At 37.5% G+C, this 22,521-nt stretch overlaps 2 protein-coding genes across 3 annotated transcripts; both read left to right on the forward strand.

Moving 5' to 3' along the window:
• The first annotated feature begins 1,341 nt into the window (after nucleotides 1–1,341).
• On the forward strand, nucleotides 1,342–1,980 carry LOC149021287 (Acyl-CoA N-acyltransferases (NAT) superfamily protein). The gene has a single exon (XM_089147081.1). It carries the CDS (start codon nucleotides 1,354–1,356, stop codon nucleotides 1,870–1,872), a length of 519 nt encoding a protein of 172 aa, XP_089003207.1. The 5' UTR covers nucleotides 1,342–1,353; the 3' UTR covers nucleotides 1,873–1,980.
• A 1,895-nt stretch (nucleotides 1,981–3,875) lies between these two features.
• LOC149021288 (Mitochondrial transcription termination factor family protein) lies at nucleotides 3,876–22,409 on the forward strand. 2 transcript variants are annotated; one of them, XM_089149550.1, is made up of 3 exons: nucleotides 3,876–4,152; nucleotides 11,166–11,255; nucleotides 21,345–22,409. In XM_089149550.1, exons 2-3 carry the CDS (start codon nucleotides 11,187–11,189, stop codon nucleotides 21,939–21,941), a joined length of 666 nt encoding a protein of 221 aa, XP_089005676.1. In that variant the 5' UTR covers nucleotides 3,876–4,152; nucleotides 11,166–11,186; the 3' UTR covers nucleotides 21,942–22,409. The 2 variants fall into 2 exon arrangements, with proteins under 2 accessions (XP_089005676.1, XP_089005675.1); XM_089149549.1 differs by having other exon boundaries at nucleotides 11,181–11,255.
• Nucleotides 22,410–22,521: the final 112 nt, after the last annotated feature.

The following is a 22,521-nucleotide window of genomic DNA, read 5'->3' on the forward strand; positions in this document are numbered from 1 at the left end:
CCCTAATAGTTTTAAACTATATGGCATGAGCTATGTACGAAATTCCGGTAATATTATGGGGTGTTTCGTCTAGATTTCGACCCCTCATTTCAAGGGGTATTTTTGGTCACTTTAGGCCACTAATTTGATGCCAATACTCAATACTTAGTAAATTTGAATTGTTTCTTATAAATTCTTCCATGCAAATTATTCTTTTTAGTCACATTTAACATGTTACCTTATGAGGCCTAAGTCATTGGGACATGATTGAAAAGATTACCTATTAGCCTCGAAGATTCCATTACAGAATCCCTTCATAATTAAATTCTTTCATGTATGTACTCTTCTCTAACCACATTTTTTTTGGGTAAAATCTCTAACCACATTTGACACACGTTGCATTTTGATGCTTAAATCAATGGGATATAATTGATAAAATTGTTAATTGATCTTGAAGATTTTACTACAAAATGTCTTCTTAATTTGAACTATTTCTAAGAATTATTCTAAGTAGATTTTCCTCCTAAACACATTTGACATTGTCTTTTCATGCTTGAATCATTGGGATAGATGGTAAGATTCAACTATAGAATCACGAGAAGAATCATTTAAAAATTGCAATAAATCTCCAAAATATTAAAATTTTGACGATATATCGGTCGATTTGGCAATATATTGCAAAATATTGCCGAATTTTAGGCAATTTTTGGACCATCTCGGTCTCGCCCCCGAAATCGTCTCGCCCACCACCAAAACACCGAATTTCGGCCAAATGTTGCACTACGGATACGATGGAACACATGGCTCACCCCTAAGGGAGAGATGATTCAGACCCGTGGGATTAAGGATCGAACTAGGTAGTTGATAGTAGGATTTTGCTTGACAATAATACCTATGTGGCACTCCTGTCTGAAAGCAGCGAAATGCTAGATTTAAATCTGGGTTTTTTCATTAAATTATCACCGTAGAATTACCCATGTGCAACAAAAATGCTTTTAAGTGCTATTCACTCGGTTTACTTGCTTTAACTCGGACAAGGAAGGTTCAAACCAAACCAAACCAAATATTAAACATCATCTTCTTCCCTGATTAATTGCTCTCAACCAAAATCAGACTGAAGTCGAAAGGACTCTGCTTAACATTCACAAGAAACCCTAGATTCATGTGACCAAAGCTCTAAATAAACCTTAATCATCTCATGATGTCCCTCTTTCCCTTTTTTATTATTTTTTGGTAGACACGATATCACTTTCCACCATATGATATGATAAAACCTTATCTTAAAATTAAATAAATTGCAACAATACAATATTATTATTCACCACTTCAAGTTATATAATTCCTTATTGTTCTCACAATTGCAATAATCAAAAGATGGATCCATCAAGAATCTCTCTCCGGCCGTTTAGACTTTCAGATGTGGATGATTTCATGGAATGGGCAGGAGATGATCAGGTGACTCAATTTATTAGATGGAAGACCTTCAAATCTAAGGAGGAGGCTTTGGATTTCATCAGAAATGTTTGCATCCCTCACCCATGGCGTCGATCTATATGTTTAGATGACCGTTCCATCGGATTTATTTCAGTTTTTCCGGCAGCCGGCGAAGACAGGTGCAGAGCTGATATTGGGTATGCTTTAGCTGTTAAGTGCTGGGGTCAAGGAATAGCTACCATAGCTTTGAAGATGGCCTTAGCTTCTGTGTTTATAGATTTTCCAGATGTGGTGAGGCTGCAAGCTCTCACAGCAGTGGAAAATAAGGCCTCACAGAGGGTCCTGGAAAAGGCTGGGTTCCTCAAAGAGGGCATGTTGAGGAACTATTCCTTCCTTAAAGGTCAAATCAAAGACTTAGTTATTTTTAGCTTTCTATCTACTGATACAATTCGATCCTGAATTGATATGATATGATATGGTGTGTTGTATTTCTATCAATTAAATGGAATCAAATCCTGAATTTCTAGTTATTGAAATCATAGCATACCCTATGGCCGATTTCTCTTATTTGGCTTCAAGATCTCTGTAACTTTCATGTTGTGGCATAAATACATAAGATCCTGTTTTACTAATAAAAAAATTTCACTGCATACCCTTTCTTTGGTGCTCAAATGGGACTGAGAGAGGGAGAGAGAGCATTGAGGAACATGAAGCTAGATCATTCTCATTAGGGTGGTTTGATAGACAGTAGCAGTAGTTGTGTCTTATTCCACATGAAGTAACCAAGAATGCTCCACAACAAGCAAGAATGAGAAAAGTTTGTGTGGCTATGATTGGGATTTCCGAAATTAAAACACAGAGAAAAATAGGGATAAAGGGCTTAAGGTCAAGGTTCTCAATGTTTTTAGGGCCTGTTTAATTACATGAATCAAGGATCTGATGAAATGGGACTTCAAATCTATATTTAAATCTACGGATTTATGGTTAAAAAAATTAACCATTTTGTTAGCCTCAAATCTATTATAGTTCATAGAGTTCTATTGGGTTACTCTACGTGAATTCACAAATTTCATCAATTTTATATTTATAGTGGAATCCATGGATTTCACCCAATGCTCAAGAATGGTTTAATTCAAGTTTTTAGGCAAAAAAGTAAAAATTTTGGATTTTATGAATCTAGAAATCTCGGATTCATTAATCTTAGGGGTTTGAATTCTATAGATTCATATGACCAAACAGGCCCTTAGCAAATTATATATATATGCCCATATATTTTCAAATAATTACATTTATACTTATTTATATTTAGTTTACATTTATTATGTTATAAGCTATGTATCAATCGTAACTTTATTGTTAGATTAATGGAGCTAAGGGAAGAGTGAGCATGACTATTTTTTTCAACATTCTCATATTGTCCTATTTTATTTCAAATAGTAGAAAAATATTTTAAAAATAAATAAAAAATACGTCACTGCAACTATGTGAAGAGTTGATCCTTGTCCCTGTGACATAATTGTTCGCAAACACAGGAGGTGTAACATGATTTGCTCATGTATTTTTTATGGAACACAATTTTTTAATATTTGACCCTTCTACTATCGTAACTATGGACCTCAAGGATGTCAAATAATATGTTTTATTTTTTTTTTTTTTTTTTTTTTTTTTTTTTTTTTTTTTTTTTTTTTTTTTTTTTTTTTTTTTTTTTTTTTTTTTTTTTTTTTTTTTTTTTTTTTTTTTTTTTTTTTTTTAAAATTGGTAATAATCATATTACCAACAAAAAAAAAAATGTCACATGAACGGTATGATGCGATTTCGATGCGTAAATGATATTACTCAATACAATTTTGGTATATACCATCAACAAAATCTAATACCATGCCAACTAAAAAATCACTATTAAAAACCAGTTTTTATTTTTTACCAAACACAATCAAAGAAATTCATTCAGAGACAAGTGTGCATCCTCTCCGGTAATAGAGGTACCAAAGGATCAAGACCTCGTGGTGGCTGCATCCACTAAACTTTAGAAATATCACCTAAATAAAGAATGCCTCTAGTTAATAGATCGGCATAAACATTATCTGCTCTCGAAATATGAACTACTATTAAAAACCAGTTAGGTACTTTCCTAAGACTATAAATACCATACATCATTATATAGCACGGTTATTGATACAATTACGCTCGTTTCAATCCCAAATTAAAACCCTTTGTGCCATTGTCATTGTTGTTGCTATTGGGGTAAAAAAAAAAAAAAATGGCATCACTAAAATAAGAAGACAATAAGAGAAAAAAAAAAAAAAAAATTACTTTTTATATGGAATTACGTCGTGACAACTGCATATAGTGACATAATGAAATGTTATCCACTTATCCCTAACCTAATATTTTGAAGATTAAAATATGTCCAAATTCCTAACTCACCACAATTTTATTTTATTTTTGGGTTTACCTATGAGACCAACTCTCATGGTCAGCCAGTCATGGAACTCGAGGAGAGCTGATGATTTTTTAATTTTTTTGGTTTTTCGGTAAATAGGAGAGCTGAAGATTTGAATGAACAGAACGAACGACCACACCTTTTGGAATATGCCCCAAATGTCCGTCATTCTGTCGTAGAAACCGAAAGGAGAAACGCTGATTTGGTTTTCGTTCACAATCTCACTAACAAGTTCCCATCCATAATCACTGGTGGGTGGAGGCGTTTTAGTTTGGATATACGATCTTCTTTACTGGGTACTAATCTTTCTACCTGATCTACTTTCATGGTTGAGTTTTATTGGGTGCCTCTGTTGTCCATTTGTATTCAATCTTTGTTCGGTTATTCCTTCACTGTGAACTTATACTTAAAGAACTATTAAGGGATACCGAAGGGAAATTAAATCTTAAGCTCTGCTGTTTGACTATATTCATTCATCTGCAATTTTGATACAGTTTACTTGTAATTCGAACACTGTTTCTCCATAATTTGAATTGACCGGCTACTTCATATCATTCTATAGAATAGGAATCTTAATATTGTGGCACTCACTTTCTGCTCAAACCCATTTAGGGGATTTGTAGCAAAGAGAAAAGTGATGCTAAATCACGAAAGAAACTATTGGAACACATGCAAAGCAACTATATGGCTGAGCTCTAAGCCTATGGGTATGGGTGAAGAAACTACCACTATCAAAGATTTGGAAAGAGTCCTCAAAGATAATTTAAAAGAAAAGAGAAAAAAAGTTTCTTGGGTGAAAATTTACATGATAGACAACCCCTAGTTGACAATATCCACCATCTGGTGAGTACTCATGCCACATAGAATTTACTGGAATAGACTTCAAGATACAAATTCTAACAATTCTATTCAACTAACTTGAAGTCAAGATTAATAGAGTTACCTCTTTTGCATTTGGTTAAGTTATTCTGCAAATGCACAGTGGTTTAGTTGTTGGTTCCAATGTTTCCTATTATATGATATTTCTCATTTCCTGCAGGGAAGTCTGTTAGGGTGGTTAAACATAACTTTTGGTTGACTGAATTGGGGTTACTAAAAGCATTTTCAGTTCAGGCTTTATAAGGAGTGAGTGTGTTTGTTGTAGGGGCAGGGTTGCTGCTTTTGTTTAGTAGGTTGAAATTGATTTGAAAATTTTATTCAGTGTAGATGCATCCAGTATTTAGAATGACTGATCTTGAGATGGGATTTATTTGCAGAGATGGTGATGGGATTTTCTAGGCTGAAAAGTCAACACTAGAAAACCTACTGGAATACCACAATCACGGAGAGACAACTCTGAGAGTATAACGGAGAAACTGGACAGAATTATATCTTTCAATTTCTTCAGCTTATGAAGCTGAAAGTTGGGTCAAATGGAGGTCCTAATGGTTAGGCTAGGTACCTCAAATGTCAAAGCATACTGACATTTGAATTAGAAGAAACAAGCATAAGAGGAAAATATATACTAAGCAAATATAGAATTGGTAACTAAATTAAGAAACTATGACTCATAATAGTTAGTCCATTGCCTCCCAAATACTGGTCGATTGTCGAGGAGGGAGGAATAGAAAATGATATCAAAATATGAAACCCATCCAATGGGTGGATAGAGAACCAATATGAGAAGATAACTGTTAGAATAGGACAAAAAAGCAGAAAGCATAGAAATGAGAACAAATCAAGTTTTTGCGTAAACAATGAGTAGAGATATGTAAAAGAGTTAATAAGAAGAGACAGTATGAAGAAAATTTTCCTCAAAAAAAGAGAGAGAAGTTGCTGAAAATCAAATAGAACAGTATGGGAGGATAAGAAAGAGAAAGAGAAGATAGGAGAGTTAGAGGTGATGTGACTTGATATCACTATACTATCAAAGCTAGGTCAGCTTCATTACCAACTAATGGTAGGAATCACCATAGCAGCAACAACTCACAAAAGAGCATAATATCATTATCCAACTTGTTATACGTCCCCAAAAAAAGGCATGAAATTATGCTAATAAGGCCCAATCAAGCTGGCCTACCTGTATCAGATAGAGCTATCCTAACTATTTTCTATTAGTTGCTAACCCTAGACTTTCTGTATTAGTAACTTGCTATTTTTGAACTTCATCATAACATGAGGTTTAGGCATTGGATTTGAATAAAACTTCACTGTTTAACCATCCTTACTAAACCATTTGATCTACGTTTGAGTAAGAGTGGTGCTCATCCGGTCCGTCCTCCAATCTTCTTATCTCTATTGGTGCGGTATCTTCCCTCTCCCCAAATCTACCATCCATACCCTGGAATCCCTCTTTTTTGCTTTTCTTTGGAAGGGTCAAGAAAGCTCCCATTTCCTCCACCCTATTAGTTGGGTTGCCATCTGCCGGCCTAAATATGAAAGAGGCCTTGGAATCCGTTGGATTATTGATGTTAACTTGGCATGCCTCCTCAAACTCATCTGAAAAATTGCCTCAAAGCATGACTCCATTTGGGTCTCCTGGGTATACTTATACCTCCTCAAATCGGACTTCATCTAGACTATCTCAATTCTTTCCTCCTCTTTATGGATCTGGAAATAACTTCTTACCCTCTGCCCCCGCGCCCTATTTGCAATCTCTCCTCTGGATCCTCCACTTCTTTCTGGCTTAATCCCTGGCATCCGATGGGTATATTCTTCTCCCTTCTTGGTCCCCGTACTGTCTATGATTCCCGCATCCCCAAAGCTATCCCTGTCACATCCCCCCAGCCAGTACCCTATCTGGATTACCCGGGGAAGTGATCCACAGCCAAAAAATCAAGTTTAGGAACGATCATATCCATTTAGCACAATAACATAATCAAAAGCAAGAACAAATCATTGTATTCTAATAAGTTAATAATAAAATTCAAGAAAAGATCTCAGAAGGATCATTAAGAATATCAGAGTGCGAATTAACAAGATACCAAATCAAAAGACAACTGTAGAGTATAGAGGAAATATACTCCACAACATATGCGGAAGGTAGATCGAAATCTAAGTAAAGCTCTAAGCTAATACAAGTAAAGTAAAAGATAAGTCTAGAAGAAACAAGAAAAATCTAATCCACATCTTCTTCTTTAGTCTTCATCTTCTTCACCATGTGCTTCCTCGTACGTACCGTCATGGTATTCCAAACCTGTAGAGAAGTCTAACAAAAGCTATGGTACAAAAGGAGTGAGTTTCGAAAGAAACTCAGTAAGGCAAGTTAACTCATAACAACATAAATAACATGTGGCAAAACATAACAAGATGCAATGCAATATGAAACAGATAATGTATGTATGCATCTAAACTCTATGTATGCTGGTCTCTATTGGCAGACATGCTTTAAGTCATAGCACCATACTTCTTTGGGTAAGTCACGCGTATGGCTCCTGTTGGTAGTGGGTCCGGCATCCCTCGGGACAATCCATGGCTGGGGGTTAAGTCACCGCTCTATCACATCACCATTTGGTCTAAGTACTGGCGCATGTCAGGGTAAAGCCTAGCCCAATGCAAGTCATCTACTCAGTTACATCAACTCAGGTCCAGATACTTCTATTCCTCGCCTCGGGCGATCCTTTCCGGTATCCTTTCCACTAGAGTCCTAATAGTCCCGAACTACGGACTCATCAACCCTATTGGTTATCCACATATGGTAAACGGGAAGCTCTCATGTCCTCTCACGGGTTGGTTACCGGTCTTAAGCGCCCATGAGCCTAAGTCTAGCAATATGCAACCCTCCAATAAATGGCCCCCACAATATGATTCCCGTCCTCTCACGGGTTGGTTACCGGTCTTGAGCGCCCGTGAATCACATTACTACCACGGGTCGTTCGGTCTCAATACCCTTTTGATTCAGGTTTGATATAACGGGGACATCCTAGCCAAACACTGCTAGACATCCCTAGGTATGACAACCAATGATTCGGGAAAGCGACGATGGGCATCTTCGGAGAACATCCCATACTATTCCCTCCGATGTCCAAGGACAGAAGTGTCAAAAGGACACTTCCCAATCCTAAACCATACCTAATCAAACACATTCTCAGATCAGTCATGACATACACAACCAACAATTCATCATATAAAAGAGAATGTAAAAGCATAATCCGAACAAGCAGTAATAACATCTCATATAATTGTATAATGAAAAGAATACATAAACAAGTGCTACTGTACTTACAGTAGTACATCAGAAGTATAAAGTATAAGAACAGTAAGCAAATTCATAGTTTCAAAAAGTAGAAACCAGAGAGTATGCGATCTATGTTATTATGAAATAACTGTCCTTATCTTGATTATCGCCGAAGATAATCCAAAGATCAAAGAGAGAGGCTCCAAACTTAGCAAATATACCCCTAACAATCATAGATGTAACATTAGGAAAGATGCCTAAAAGATCAGAGAGCAAACAAATCAAACTGAGCGAAAATTGAAGCTACTGCCTTCATTGGTCAAGTGCCTTGGTCTACTGACCTAGTCGAACAATCGAGTCAGTACGGAATTGCAGAATTTAGATTGGTCATAACTTCTTCATTTGAAGTCGGATTGATCTGAAATTCGAAGGGGAACTTCCTAGGATGTATTAGAATCATATGGGAAGATAAAATCATCAAGTCATGGTCAAAATATGGGTTATTGATTTGACCCAAGAAACTAGGGTTTCAACCTTTATGGCTCTCATGAAAAGGTTATGATCACGGAAAGAGAGGGAATGATTGTTATCAAGAAAATAACAAGAAATCATAGAAATTCTGGTTTAGGTTAATAGAAACATTGCCTATGAGGTTTCCCTCACATGGGAGGTTACCAAAGGTTTCCAGAAAGATCATACAAGGGTTAGGGTTTCAAGAAATTTATTTGGCTAGGGTTAAGATCATGATGATGATCATAGATCTCAAAGAATAGAATGAGATCATGGAATAGATGGTTGCAAGGATGCATCATCTTTTTCCTGATCTCAATCAAGAACAAGAACGAAGAAAGAATAATTAGAAATTCAGAAGAGATACTAACCTTGAATTGTCGATCCAGAGAAGAGAGGCTTCAGATCTGCAGAGGAATCTTCGAAATCACCAGAGAGAGTTTTGGAGAGGTGTTCTCACGTTCAAAAAGTGTTTAGGTGGCTGCCGTAACTAAGAAACTCGAAGTAGGGTTTAAATAAGAGTGAAAAACCCTAAAATTGCATTTTCTCGGATTTAACAATCCTTTGGTCGAGCGGTCCCCGCTCGACCAATCAGTCGACCAAGCAGAACAGCAAGGTTCAAACAGGGATTTGGAGGGCTATACGGGGTCAAATTGAGTGAGGTTTTCTTCTACAAGTCAATAAAGAAGTCTAGTTTCCAGAAATACCTTCAGATCAAGCATGGGAGTTCATTAGGTCCACCAACTAAGCTCATCTTCTTCGATGCGCAAGCAGGATTTGCCAGACATAGTTCAGCAACTTCAGACAGGGATTTGGAGGGTTATATGGGGTCAAATTGAGTGGGGTTTTCTCCTACAAGTACATCAAGAAGTCTAGTTTTGGGAAATACATTTGGATTGAGCACAGGAGTTCATTAGGTATTTCAACTAATTCATCCCTCTTCGGTGTACAGATTCATAACTAACATTGACAATGCTCTCAAGTGAGGGGCATCATCGTCAATGTCCATGGGCTTGGGCTCCGACACCAAATCATCAACCAAAAGGGTCTACAAGTCTCTTTTTCCCACACTTCGGGTCTTCGGACCTACAAACATAACAGATTCCGGGCCAGGTCAAGGTTAGGATAAGGCCGGACATTACAGATCTACCCTAAGGGAAAGGTCTGGCATGACATCCTAAGGCTTTCAAAGATAATGACACTGAAATCAAGGTTCAACTTTAAGGTGTAACATTTAAACTAACTTTTCTTTACCCAAAACAGATAGGGTGCCCTGGCTAGGTTTGGGCTGGATTTCACAATCCCTCTCTCCTCTTTTATTGTTAATGGCTTTTGGTCCCCTTCTCCCCACCCTAGTCTCACACAAGTCTGGAACTCCCTCTCCCACTTTTCAACCTCTACTTCTGACCACACCTTATGGATACCTTCCTATACCAAAACCTACACATCCGCCTCCACCTCGAACCTCCTCAGATCCCCTTCCCCCTCTATTCTTTGGGCCCCTTTGGTTTGGTTCAATGGTCACGTCCCCCACCACTCCCTCACCCTTTGGAGATCCCTTAACTTATCCCTCCCCACCCAAGCTTTCCTTATCAGTCACCACATCCCCGCCAACCCAAGTTGCATTCTTTGTTGGAACGGTGATGAGAACTCGGACCACCTCTTGGACCACCTGTTTTCTCTTGTCCCTTCTCCCAATCCATTTGAGTTTAGCCCTTGCTTCTATTTGGCCTAGATCGAGACGTTCTTTTGGTTTTGCTTGAGATTGGAATTGGATCTTGAGAACTTTCTCTGGCTCCATGATTTGCGACCAAGTGGGTAAGCTTGTTTTCGCCGCCACTGTTTACCATCTATGGTGGGAGCACAACATGAGAAGATGGACTTCCAAATCTTGATCCCCGATCATGATTTGGAATGCCATCTATTTTGAGTATCTTCTAGGCTTATTTCTCTCCCCCAACCCCCTGTTTATTACTCTCCAAGGAATAGGTTGATTGTTAGTTCCTGGAATCTAAACACCTCCTTTCAGTCGCCCTCTTGATTGGCTGCTGACTGCTGCCCCCCTGCTTCTCTTTGTATCTCTTGTTTGTCTCTTGTTTTAATATAATTATTTATTCATCCCAAAAAAAAGGATATGGTCAATCTTGATTCAGTTACCTTGTTTTCTTTAGTTTGCCAAATCTTCCGTACCTACATTTAATTCCTTGAGTCTTCTCCTGCCCACCATGTTCAGAAAAAAACTAAATTAGTGTTGGATTTAAAGTCGATTGTTACCAAATGATCGGGGAAATCCCAATTACTTTCCAAAATTCAGCCGGTTGAAGTCCCTAAGTAAGCTTGTAATTTTCTGTATAGATCATTTAATGATATAAATGCTATATTGTTCAGATTGTTCGGATAAAATGTGTTTCTATATCTTGGCTGTTTATTTTTTCAATTTGTTTATTCTTTTGAATTTCCAAGGGAAACATTTATGAATCCTACCACTACATGTTGGAATTCAGATTTGGCTGTTTTAATCAATTCTTTATGGTTCTTGGATTTTTCTTTCTTATGAAACTATTTAGTTCTCTTCATGTTGGTTTTGTATTTGTTCCATCTATTATTTTCCTTTGCTCTTGTAATAATTGTTCTTTCTTTTATCTGGGCTTTTAACAGTGAGTAATGGTGGGAAAATCATTGACTTCACCTGTGCTTACCTTCCTACCCACAATAAATTGTTCATATTCCACTGTAAGTTTTTCTTCTTCGTAACTTATTGAATCTTCTATGATCTTAATCAATCATCAAATAACCTGTTGGTTGAATGGTGGATTTCACTGGTTGGTGCTAACATTTTCTTCTACATAAGATTGAGTCTTTGGACTCAGCACCTTAGTTAATAATAAGTGATAGAAACTAGGACTTGAACAGGTAAATGGTTGATACAAAAAGAAAAAAGTGAATCACAAAGATCTGCATAGCTCAAGCAGTTTATGCTAATCATATTCATTCCTGAAATGGATATGATTAGGAAGAATATTTTCTTTGGTTGGTGAACAAGGTGAGTGACAAATGATGAAGAAAAGACATTTGCTGAGAAAATCTTTCTCTAAATACAGAATTGTCTAAGGATGTCTGAGTCTTAGAAAGAGACAGCTGGTCGAGTCTGATAGAAGCCCAAAAAGCAAAAAAGGCGGAATAGAACAGCTCACCTCTAAAACTAAACAAAATTTACCAACTGCAAATAGATGGCCCCGCTAAGCCATGAGAACCATACCTAGTAATGTAGTACTGTATTTGAATGATCAAAACAGTAGCCAAATAGGACCTTTTACAGGGAATCAACTTCAAATTTGATAGACTTAAGATAGATAAAATTCAGATATAATGGAAGGCTGAAAACCGAAGTGGTAGAACAAGGATATTGGTTTAAGAACAAGGACTAACTAGGTCTTCAAAACAGCAGTATGCTATAAAGAAGAATGGATGGAACAATATAAGAGAATTAAGAGAACAATAAGGACAACAAAGTAACATGTAACACCCGGGCTTCTCACCGCAAGGTGGATCGATTGGATCAAACACCAACCTTCCTTGATCAAACACAAGGAGTCTTAACACCCGGGCTTCTCATCGCAAGGTGGATCGATTAGATTGAACACCAATTTACCTTGATCAAACACAAGGGTTTTCCAAGAGGAGGAATGCTAGCAAGCAATTTGATTTCATTTCACCAGTTGTTTTTTCACCATTTACATAAGTCTCTTTATATAGCATTCTAAAGAGACAAAAACATTAATGGTAACATCCAACCACTAGCTAACACAACCTACTACAAACATTAATGGAAACATCCAACTACTACCCAACACCACTAGTCAAAAGAACATTGGAAATATCCAACTACTACCCAACACCACTAGTCAAAACAATAATGGAAATATCCACCAACTATACCCCACCACTAACCAACACCACCTATTAGCTCCTTTTGTTGACTTTTCAAAGCTAGACTTGGGCTTAGTTCAAAATAGTGGGCTGATATTCTTCTTCCACTAAAGTGATCCAAGCCCATGAAACCATGGGCTCATTTTAACCCACTCCAATAGTCCTAGCCCATGCAAGCCATGGGCTGTTTTGGGTCATGTCCTTAGGCTTAAATGGGCTTGAGCTTTGGGCTTTTCTCTCTTTTGTATCTGCTGCCAATTCTGCATCACCTAGCCTCCAGCATCTCCATCTATTCATTACTTTTTCATGAATGTGTTCATAATTATTGGAGAACTTATGTGGTCCTAGATCCTGCAAGATGCATCTGACTTTCAACACATAAGCAGCTTCAAGAATAAACTCTTGGTAGATCTTAATTACTTCACTAGTCAATGAATCCATACATGATTAGCATATATATCCATCGTGGACTTGTTTGGGTAGTCATTGCATCTTGCCATTGTTGATATAGACACTGCAGGTGGTCATTTCATGTGAAAGTTTTTGTGGGCTCTGCGCCTAGTAAGAAGACTTTCTGATGCACAATGAACCTTTTGGAAGAAGTGGGAGCATATTAGAATTAAAAGAACAAGTTGAACCCTCGATTTGCATTAGATCCCAAGGTTTTTGTATTCAGTCTGGATTCACTCTCGAAGAAATCTGTTGAAGTATACGTAAATTTGAAGTTTTACTGTTCACGTTACTGTTCACGTGAACAGTAAAAACAGCTTTTACTGTTCACGTGAACAATATTATGCTATTGTTTTTATTATATTTTCTATTTCTAATGTGGGAGTCTTGCTACATAAGTTATTGGGAGTTTTTAGAAAGCATAGTTTCTATTTTGGTGGTAGTTTCTATTTTCAGAACTTTCTATTTTAGGAGTTAGGAAGTTACTAAAGCTGTAATATTTTGTTTCCTTTTTTCTAGAGGACAATTACTTGTCTCTCAAGTTGTATTAGATTCATTAGAAGCTATAAATAAAAGTGCTTTGTGATTCTAGACTCTTTAGCTAAGAATCACAAGTCTTTTCTACTAGTTCATCTCTCTTCTCTTCTTCTCTCTTTTCTTTGTTCAAGTTCAACTGCTATTTTGATTGTTTAAAGCTTGTTTTTTAACTTGGCATCAGAGCTTTTTTTAATCAAAATAGTGTTGTTCTCAATATTCTCTTTTTTTTTTTCCTGTTTCCTTGGTGTGCAGCCACCTAATGCTGTATATTATGGACTGTTAGATCAGATATTCATGTGAACTGATCTTTTCTACCTATTACCTTACTCTTACACGTTCCAGAACTTGGATACCTTTGTTACCTCTCTTTTTTTTTTTTTTTTTCTCCTATTCTCTCCTAAGGTTGCAGAATTTTTTTTTGCTCATTTTAACTTCAAGTTTTGGAAAACTGATTTGAGTGCTATCTACCTTAATTTAATGTCTTCACTTACACGTGACTCAATCATGAGTACGGCTGAGTCAAAAGGATCTCAAGGAGATCATGTAAACGTTCAAATTACATCTATCAAGCTCAAAGGTAGTTCTAATTACTTGTTGTGGTTACAAGCGGTTCGGGTGTACATACTTGCAAAAGGTAAGCTCCTGCTGAGACTGACAAATCCTATTTTAGTTGGATCCAAGATGATGCAATCATCAAAATTTGGATGTGGAATAGTATGGCACCTGATATTGCAGCGAATGTTATGTTCCATAAGACTGCAAAGGGAATATGGGATGATTTGCAAGCGACTTATTCCCAAGCTAAAAATATGACTCGGATTTTTAGTATTTATGAAAAGCTATTTCAATTTCAGCAAGCTGACAAGTCTCTGCAGGATTATTACAACTCCTTTAGAGGCATGATGGAGGAGTTGAATGTCTTTCAACCTCTCACCACTGATATAGAGAAGCTGAAGGCCCAACGGAATGAATTTTTGTGTCTAAGTTTCTTGCAGGATTGAACCCTGAACTGAAATCTGTCAAAGGACATCTTCTTGCTGGTGAGCATGTCCCTAATCTTAGTGAAGCATATTCTAGACTTCAACGTATTGCCTTGCCTGAAGAGAGTTCTCCAAACAAAAGTTATAAAGGAGAAAATTCAGCCTTCACTACCTCTTATGGAAGGGGACGTGGTCGTGGTTCAGGGGGAGTTAGTAGGTCTTTTGGAGGTCGTGGTGTTCAACTGTCTGATAAGACATCTCGACTTTGTACTCATTGCGGTAAAACAGGGCACTCAGTGGAAGCTTGTTGGGCCAAACATGGAAAACCGTGTGGGCCAAGCACCTTGCCAATCATGCCGTTTCTGATGGTGGTACTGATACTGTAGCAAACAACGATAGTGGTTCTGGATCTTCTTCAGGGGACTTAGACTCTAAGAGATGATGTAAGCCAAATCCTTCACCGATTGCAAAATATTGAAACTGGCGCTTCCACATCCACTAGTACTTTTGCTGCCACACTTTCTCAAGCAGGTAACACAACACTTCTCACTTCTCACTTCTACTCCCACCCCTTGGATCATTGATTCAGGGGCCTCTTCCCATATGATTGGTAAGTCATCACTTTTTAGCTCTTTTTCTAAATCTACCACTAAAAATTCTGTTGTCATAGCTAATGGGACATCCACACCTATTCTAAGCTCTGGAAGTGTTTCTCCTACACCTTCTCTTACTTTATCATCCGTACTTCATGTTGCTAACTTTCCTTTTAACTTATTATCTGTTAGTCAATTAACTAAAGCACTAAACTGCTCTATGACTTTTACTCCCACTTATTGTGTTTTCCAGGACCTTCACACGAGGAAGACGATTGGTGGAGGGTGTGAAAGGAACGGACTCTACTATCTGGACTATGCTACCCCTTATTGCGGCTCTTTCTGATGATTGTGTAGATGCTCTCCAGTGGCACTGTCGTTTATGCCATCTGTCTTTACCTAGATTAAAATTTTTTTTTCTCCTTAAATCAGTGTTTAGATTAAATTGTGAAGCGTGTGAGTTAGGGAAGCATCATCGTGCCACCTATCCTCCACGCTTTATCTCTCGTAGTGAGTCCTTATTTTCTCTTGTTCATTCCGATATTTGGGGCCCTTGTAGAATTAGTAATAGGCATGGTTTTCGATATTTTGTTACTTTTGTGGACGATTTCTCCCGTCTTACATGGTTGTATCTTTTAAAGGATCGGACAGAGTTCTTAACTGCATTTAAAAGTTTTATTCATGAAATTCGGACTCAATTTTCTCTTCCTATTAAAACTTTTCGGTCTGATAATGCTTTAGAATATGTGTAACATGATATATCTAACTTGTGTGATTCTCTTGGAATGATTCATCAAACTAGTTGTTCATTCACTTCCCAACAAAATGAAGTGGCTGAACGCAAAAATCGTCACCTCTTGGAGGTTGCACGCGCTATTTTGATTCAGATGAATGTTCCAAAGAGTTACTGGTGTGATGCGATTTTGATTGCTGGTCATTTAATTAGCCGCATGCCTATGCCTTTGCTTTCTGAAAAATCTCCTTTTTCAATTGTTTTTCCCAATAGAGAACCGTTTTCAGTTCCACCCAAAATTTTTGGTTGTGTGTGTTTTGTTCACATACCACATCCTTTGGATAAACTTTCCCCCCGTTCTATTAAGTGTATTTTTCTTGGGTACTCACGAACTCAAAAAGGATTTCGTTGTTATGATCCAGTTCTTCGCAAACAATTTACAAGTGCGGATGTGACCTTTTTTGAAGACACTCCTTATTATCTTAGTCAATCTGTGTCTGTTGAAGACTGTGTTTTGGATGATACTCCTCCTATTCCCTCTTTAGTTCCTTCCACTAGCAATGTTCCTCTACAGGTTTATCAGCGAAGACATAAGTTGCTAGAACATATTGTGGATAGTAGAGTTCCTCCTAACAATATTAACGGCTCTCCTTTAGTGGAGCCTGAAGTTGGCCCTACGGATGTTCCTTCTTCATCCTCTCTACCGGCGAATTCTTCTAATGGAGATCCCACTCCGCCTTCAGATGACTTACCAATTGCTTCAAGGAAAGGTACTCGTACTTGCACTTTACACTCTAACATTGTTTATCCTGTTTCCAATTTTGTTTCTACCTCTCATCTCCCTCCTAGCTTTCGTTGCCTTGCTTTGTCTATGTCTGCCGTTCATATTCCAACCCATCATACCGAAGCTCTTAAAATTCCTGGTTGGAAAGCCGTTATGGATTTGGAAATGGATGCTTTATATTCTCGTCATACATGGTCTTTAGTCAACTTATCTCCTGGGAAAGATGCGGTCCGTTGTCGGTGGGTGTATACTATTAAGTACCATTCTGATGGTACGGTTGAAAGGCTTAAGGCCCGCTTGGTGGCTAAGGGCTATACACAAACATATGGTGTAGATTATTTTGAGACTTTTTCTCCTGTGGCAAGACTTAATTTTGTCCGTGTCTTGATATCTTTGGCTGTGAATTATGATTGGACTCTTTTTCAGCTTGACATAAAAAATGCATTCTTATATGGTGATCTTCATAAAGAAGTTTACATGGAGCAACCTCCAGGGTATGTTGCTCAGGGGGAGGACAGTGTTCGTGTTTGCAGGCTTCATAAAGCGATGTATGGACTCAAACAGTCTCCACGGGCTTGGTTTGAGAAATTTAGCAAGACTGTGGAGTCTTTTGGTTTTGTACAGTGTTATTCTGATCACTCTATGTTTGTTAGACGACAGGGTGATTGTGTTGTCATTATGGCAGTTTATGTTGATGATATTGTTCTTTCAGGAAATGATGTTGATGCAATCCATACAGTTAAGGCACACTTACAAAAATCTTTCCAAACCAAAGATTTAGGTGATCTACAATATTTATTGGGGATTGAAGTGATCCGCAGTAAACAAGGAGTAAGTTTGTCACAAAGAAAGTATGTGTTAGATCTTTTGACTGAGACTGGTATGCTTGCTTCTAAACCTAGCGACATTCCCATGGATCCTCAATTGAAGTTAGAACGTGATGATGGTGACTTGTTAGATGATGTCCATCGTTACAGGAGTCTTATTGGGAAACTTATTTATCTTACTGTAACTCGTCCTAATATTTCTTATTCTGTTGGTGTGTTGAGTCAGTTTATGCAGTCTCCTAGGAAGGCTCATTGGGACGCAGCGATGAGAGTGCTTCGGTACCTCAAGAGTGCGCCCGGAAGAGGGCTTATCTATCGACCAAATAGGAGTATGGACTTGGTTGCCTTTTCTGATGCAGATTGGGCTGGATCCGTCATTGATCGCCGGTCAACCACAGGTTATTGTACTTTTCTTGGTGGAAATCTTGTGACTTGGAAGAGTAAGAAACAGTCCACCATTGCTCGATCTAGTGCTGAAGCTGAGTATAAGGCTATGGCCCACACCGTTGCTGAATTGATGTGGCTTCGTTCGTTGTTAGAGGAAATAGGATTTCCAGTTTCTACCCCTATGAAAATGTTTTGTGATAATCAGGCAGCCACTTACATTGCTAGTAATCCAGTGTTCCATGAGAGAACGAAGCATATAAAGGTAGATTGTCACTTTGTGCGTGATGCAGTGAAGAAGAAGCTTATAGCAACTCCTTTTGTGAGCTCTACTGACCAACTAGCTGATTTATTCACCAAAGCTCTGTTCAGACCAAGTTTTCAGTCTATCTGTTGCAAGCTGGGCATGGGAGATTTGTATGCTCCAGCTTGAGGGGGAGTGTTGAAGTATACATAAATTTGAAGTTTTACTGTTCACGTGAACAGTATTATGCTATTGTTTTTATTTTCTATTTCTAATGTGGGAGTTTTGCTACATAAGTTTTGGGAGTTTTTAGAAAGCATAGTTTCTATTTTGGTGGTAGTTTCTATTTTCAGAACTTTCTATTTTAGGAGTTAGGAAGTTACTAAAGCTGTAATATTTTGTTTCATTTTTTCTAGAGGACAATTACTTGTCTCTCAAATTGTATTAGATTCATTAGAAGCTATAAATAAAAGTGCTTTGTGATTCTAGACTCTTTAGCTAAGAATCACAGGTCTTTTACTAGTTCGTCTCTCTTCTCTTCTTCTCTTCTTCTCTTCTTCTCTCTTTTCTTTGTTCAAGTTCAACTGCTATTTTGATTGTTTAAAGCTTGTTTTCTAACAAAATCTTCATATGAACATTCACTGAAGGTATCAATCATCACTGATGATTTCTTATTAGTACTGTTGTCATGGAGAGCTCCAATGGTATAACAGTTGTTGCGGCTAGTACAATGTAATGCAACCTTGAGTTCCAAACCCTTCTTTTAAATTGATATGAAAAGCAATTTTAGAGAAGCACTGGTAGTAAAGGAAAACAGTAACAAGGACTGATTGGTGATTAAATTTGGAGAAGGTATTTCTGAAAATAGAAATAGAAGACAGAAAGAACAGAAATGAACAGGAAAAGGTCCTCTTTTTTTGTGAATTTTAACTGCTTTCCCTCTGAGCCTGAAGAAATAGGATGAATATTACTTTTTCAACCTCACCACAGAAGAACAGGTGGAAAACAGAACCAGATCGTGACTAAAACAGCCTCTCACCAAAAACTTTCAATTCAATAATGGCTTTGAGGTTAAGATTTTAACTTTCAACCTTCTTATATACATCTGAAATGATGTTAGTAACTAGAGGAAAACTAATAAAAAAATGGCTGCAACTAGTCCTGAAGTTCAAGCCTATTATGATTGTGTGAGTTGTATTTCTCAGAATAGGGGTGGTCTTTAGAAATTAAAATAGAATGTGGTAGGATGTAGGATTGCCTATGAAAAGGAAGATTGTTGCCCAATGGGTAGGTACACGTGATGGATTCATAAATACTCATCTCAGCTCCTACAGTGTCATTTCATTCCAAAGTAAATACCCAGAAAAGTATTGAATATCAAGAACAAAGATAAGGAATCCAGAAGTAAAACTGATAGACAAATGGAAGAAGGAAAGGAGAATAATCTGTGAGGAAGATTTTTCTTGTTAGATGAATGAAATTAACCAAAGACCCAAAAATGGGGAAGAAGAAGATGTACAAAGGGAAGGTTTTTTTTTTTTTTTTTTTTTTTTGGGGGGGGGGGGGGTGTTACATATGACTAGGCAGCGAGAGGGAAGAGCCAAGACCCTAGGAGACAACAATAAGCCTGTTCCTTGGGGTAACCAAAACTTGGGGTGGGGGAGAGACAGAATCCTCACAGAAACATCAAAGCAAATGGCTTTTCAAATCACATCTAGAGGTTTGGAATTGGAGGTTCATCTCCTATGGTTCCACTCCCACCATAAGTGAGGAAGATTTTACCTGAGAGAAGAGGCTTTTATTCGATCCAAGGAAGAGGAACATGCACGATTAAACCCATGAAGAAACTTATAACTTTTACTTAGTTTAACTGTACTTTTCCTATAATGATACGTATATATATGCATAAGAAAAAGGATTTATAATCCAAAGCTATAACATAGTTATAAAACAACTAAAACTAGGAAACTTAAATAAAAAAAAAAAAAGATGAAGATAAACAAGAACAAATCCAAGAAACAAATAAAATCCCTACCAGTCCTTATTAACCAAAATCCTGTTTTGGTTTTTGTGCATCTTGTTCTCAGGTTGTCATTCCAAACATGCACATGAAACTGTTTCATACCCCATGTCTGCACTGTGACTGATTCTTCCACTTTGTGTTTCTCATCTCCTTGGTGGCAATCTGCTTCTTTTGTTCTTCCCATATTTATCCCCCCTCCAACCATAGAATTCACAATCCTACCTGGGTTTGTGCAATGAATTGAATGTGATTAATGGATCAAGTTTATGCACTAGTAACAAAAGTTAATGGAGTAGGAAGCTTAGTTGGAGAAGCTTCTGGGATTTAATCATTTCATTATTTTCCTCACTATTTCCTGTTACTCCAATTTCATCTGTTTGGGTTCTTCCTGTCATTGGCTTAAGACTGCAAATCTACCAATAACCACCCTGCTCCAAAAGGAAAGCAAATTATAAAATCTTATTGAAGCCAAAATGTAGGCTTGTAGTCCTGTAGTGACATTATTTCACATCCATTTGACTCACAATTTAACTCAAATGTGAAATGGAAACCTTCTACCGAAATGATGACGTACTATACCTTATAAAATTCATGTTTTTGCATACACTTACATGAGAATCGACTCCCCTGTTGTCCAATTTTTTGTTCATCATGGCATTGCAATAAAATTCATGTTTTTGCATACTTGCATGAGAATCGATTCCCCTGTTGTCCAATTTTTTGTTCATCATGGCATTGCAACAATGCCAACCTACACAACCACTGATGGAACTATTTTTCTTATGCAAAACACTTCTCATTCTATTTGAAACTTTATACTGAATTGCAGGCTTGATATCTTCCATTCCAAGCTTAAGTAATGACTAGGTTTCTATCGTTATATTCTTTTGAGAACAAAGTCTCCTCTGCTTTCTTCTGAGAAATATTAAGAAAATACTAAAAAATATCTCCCCTTGTAAGCTGACAAAACAGGAAAGTCCATGTGTGACACAGATGCAGACATGGGTGCTGCATACGTCATTTTTAATTATTAATGGTTCTCCCAAAAGTGCAGAAAATAGAGAGCCCTCTTGTTTCCTTTCATGGATTTGTGTGTCTTGTAAGAAGACTAACATCCACCTTTAATTGATGTTTGGTATACATAGCTGATGGAAATTATTGCTCAATTTTTCCTGAGAGTGATGGGTTTATTGGTAATTCTAAGTAGAATTTTTTTTTCCCTGTATGATAAAGTGCTAGTGTTGATGGAATTACATGCATGTTTATATGGAAATAATTTTACTTCTCCTTAGAAGCCTTCTTTTTCTTATTTATTCTACCTTTTTTTCCTTCTCCAGTCAGATACTGCAACATCTGCACCAAAATTTTCACTGTCCAAATTGTCATTTTTGGATGGTCCGATTCCGAATATCCGAACTGATGCAATCAGAGGAAGAGTTTGCAACCCTGTTTGCACATCTGACAAATGGTTGATACGTTCAACTGCAAAAACCCAAACTATAGTCCTGGGTGATGAAGAGAAAAAGACTTGGGAAGCTTGCAAGCAAGCACTATCTGCATTCAGCTTCAATGATGAGGAGGGAGACAAGATATTAGGAAAAGCATTTGGTCAAATTCATTCACCTTATTGGGGTGAGGATAGACCAAGGGAAGTTCCGAAAGTTGAAACTGTGGATAATACATTGAATTATCTGAGGAGTTTAGGTCTTTCGGATGATGATCTTGGAAAATTGCTTAAGAAATTCCCTGAAGTTCTTGGATGCAGTCTTGAAGAAGAGTTGATTACTAATGTCAGTATTCTGCAGAAGGAATGGGGAATCAAAGGAAAAACCCTTCAGAACCTTCTTCTCCGCAATCCCAAGGTTCTGGGTTATAATGTAGATTGCAAGGGAGATTGTATGGCTCAATGCACACGATGCTGGGTTAGATTTTAGCTGTTTCATTAGTTATCCTAGTAAAAAGGGAAGCATTATTGTACACCAAGTTCTATGTAATTGATTAGTTGTAAAATACCTAACACAAAATATTCAGGTTATTTTTTGGTTTCCTTTTTGTCTTGAAAATCAACTGAGACAGGTGTTGCATAACTGAGAGCTGCTCCCACTTTTTTGTCTGGGTATGGTGGGAAGCAATGTGATTCGATTTGTGTCAATTTAAATTTTCGAAGGATACTAAAATGAAATTAAATTGATCATGTTGGTCCAGGGGTTGTAATGTAGGGGTAGGGACTAGGGAGAGAATATTTGAGACCATAGGAGTTGGTCTCATCAGACCTATTATTTTGGGTGAATGAAACATATCAAAAGAAAAACCAAATTCAAAAGACATTACTTGGGCTATCCAAGTGAACACCCCTAACCAAGAAAACCAAGAACAGCCATCAAAAGGGGAATGAGAAAACATTAGACCAAAGGGAGGGATACAAGAGATTAGAGAAAGAGGAGAGGGGGAAAAGATACAGCAAATAAAAGAGGCAATAAAAGACAAAAAGTTAGTAGTTGGGGGTGGGGGGCA

Source organism: Hakea prostrata, chromosome 3 (assembly GCF_041222555.1).
Source record: "Hakea prostrata isolate BN-2017 chromosome 3, UWA_Hpros_2, whole genome shotgun sequence".
NCBI classification, from domain to species: domain Eukaryota; kingdom Viridiplantae; phylum Streptophyta; class Magnoliopsida; order Proteales; family Proteaceae; genus Hakea; species Hakea prostrata.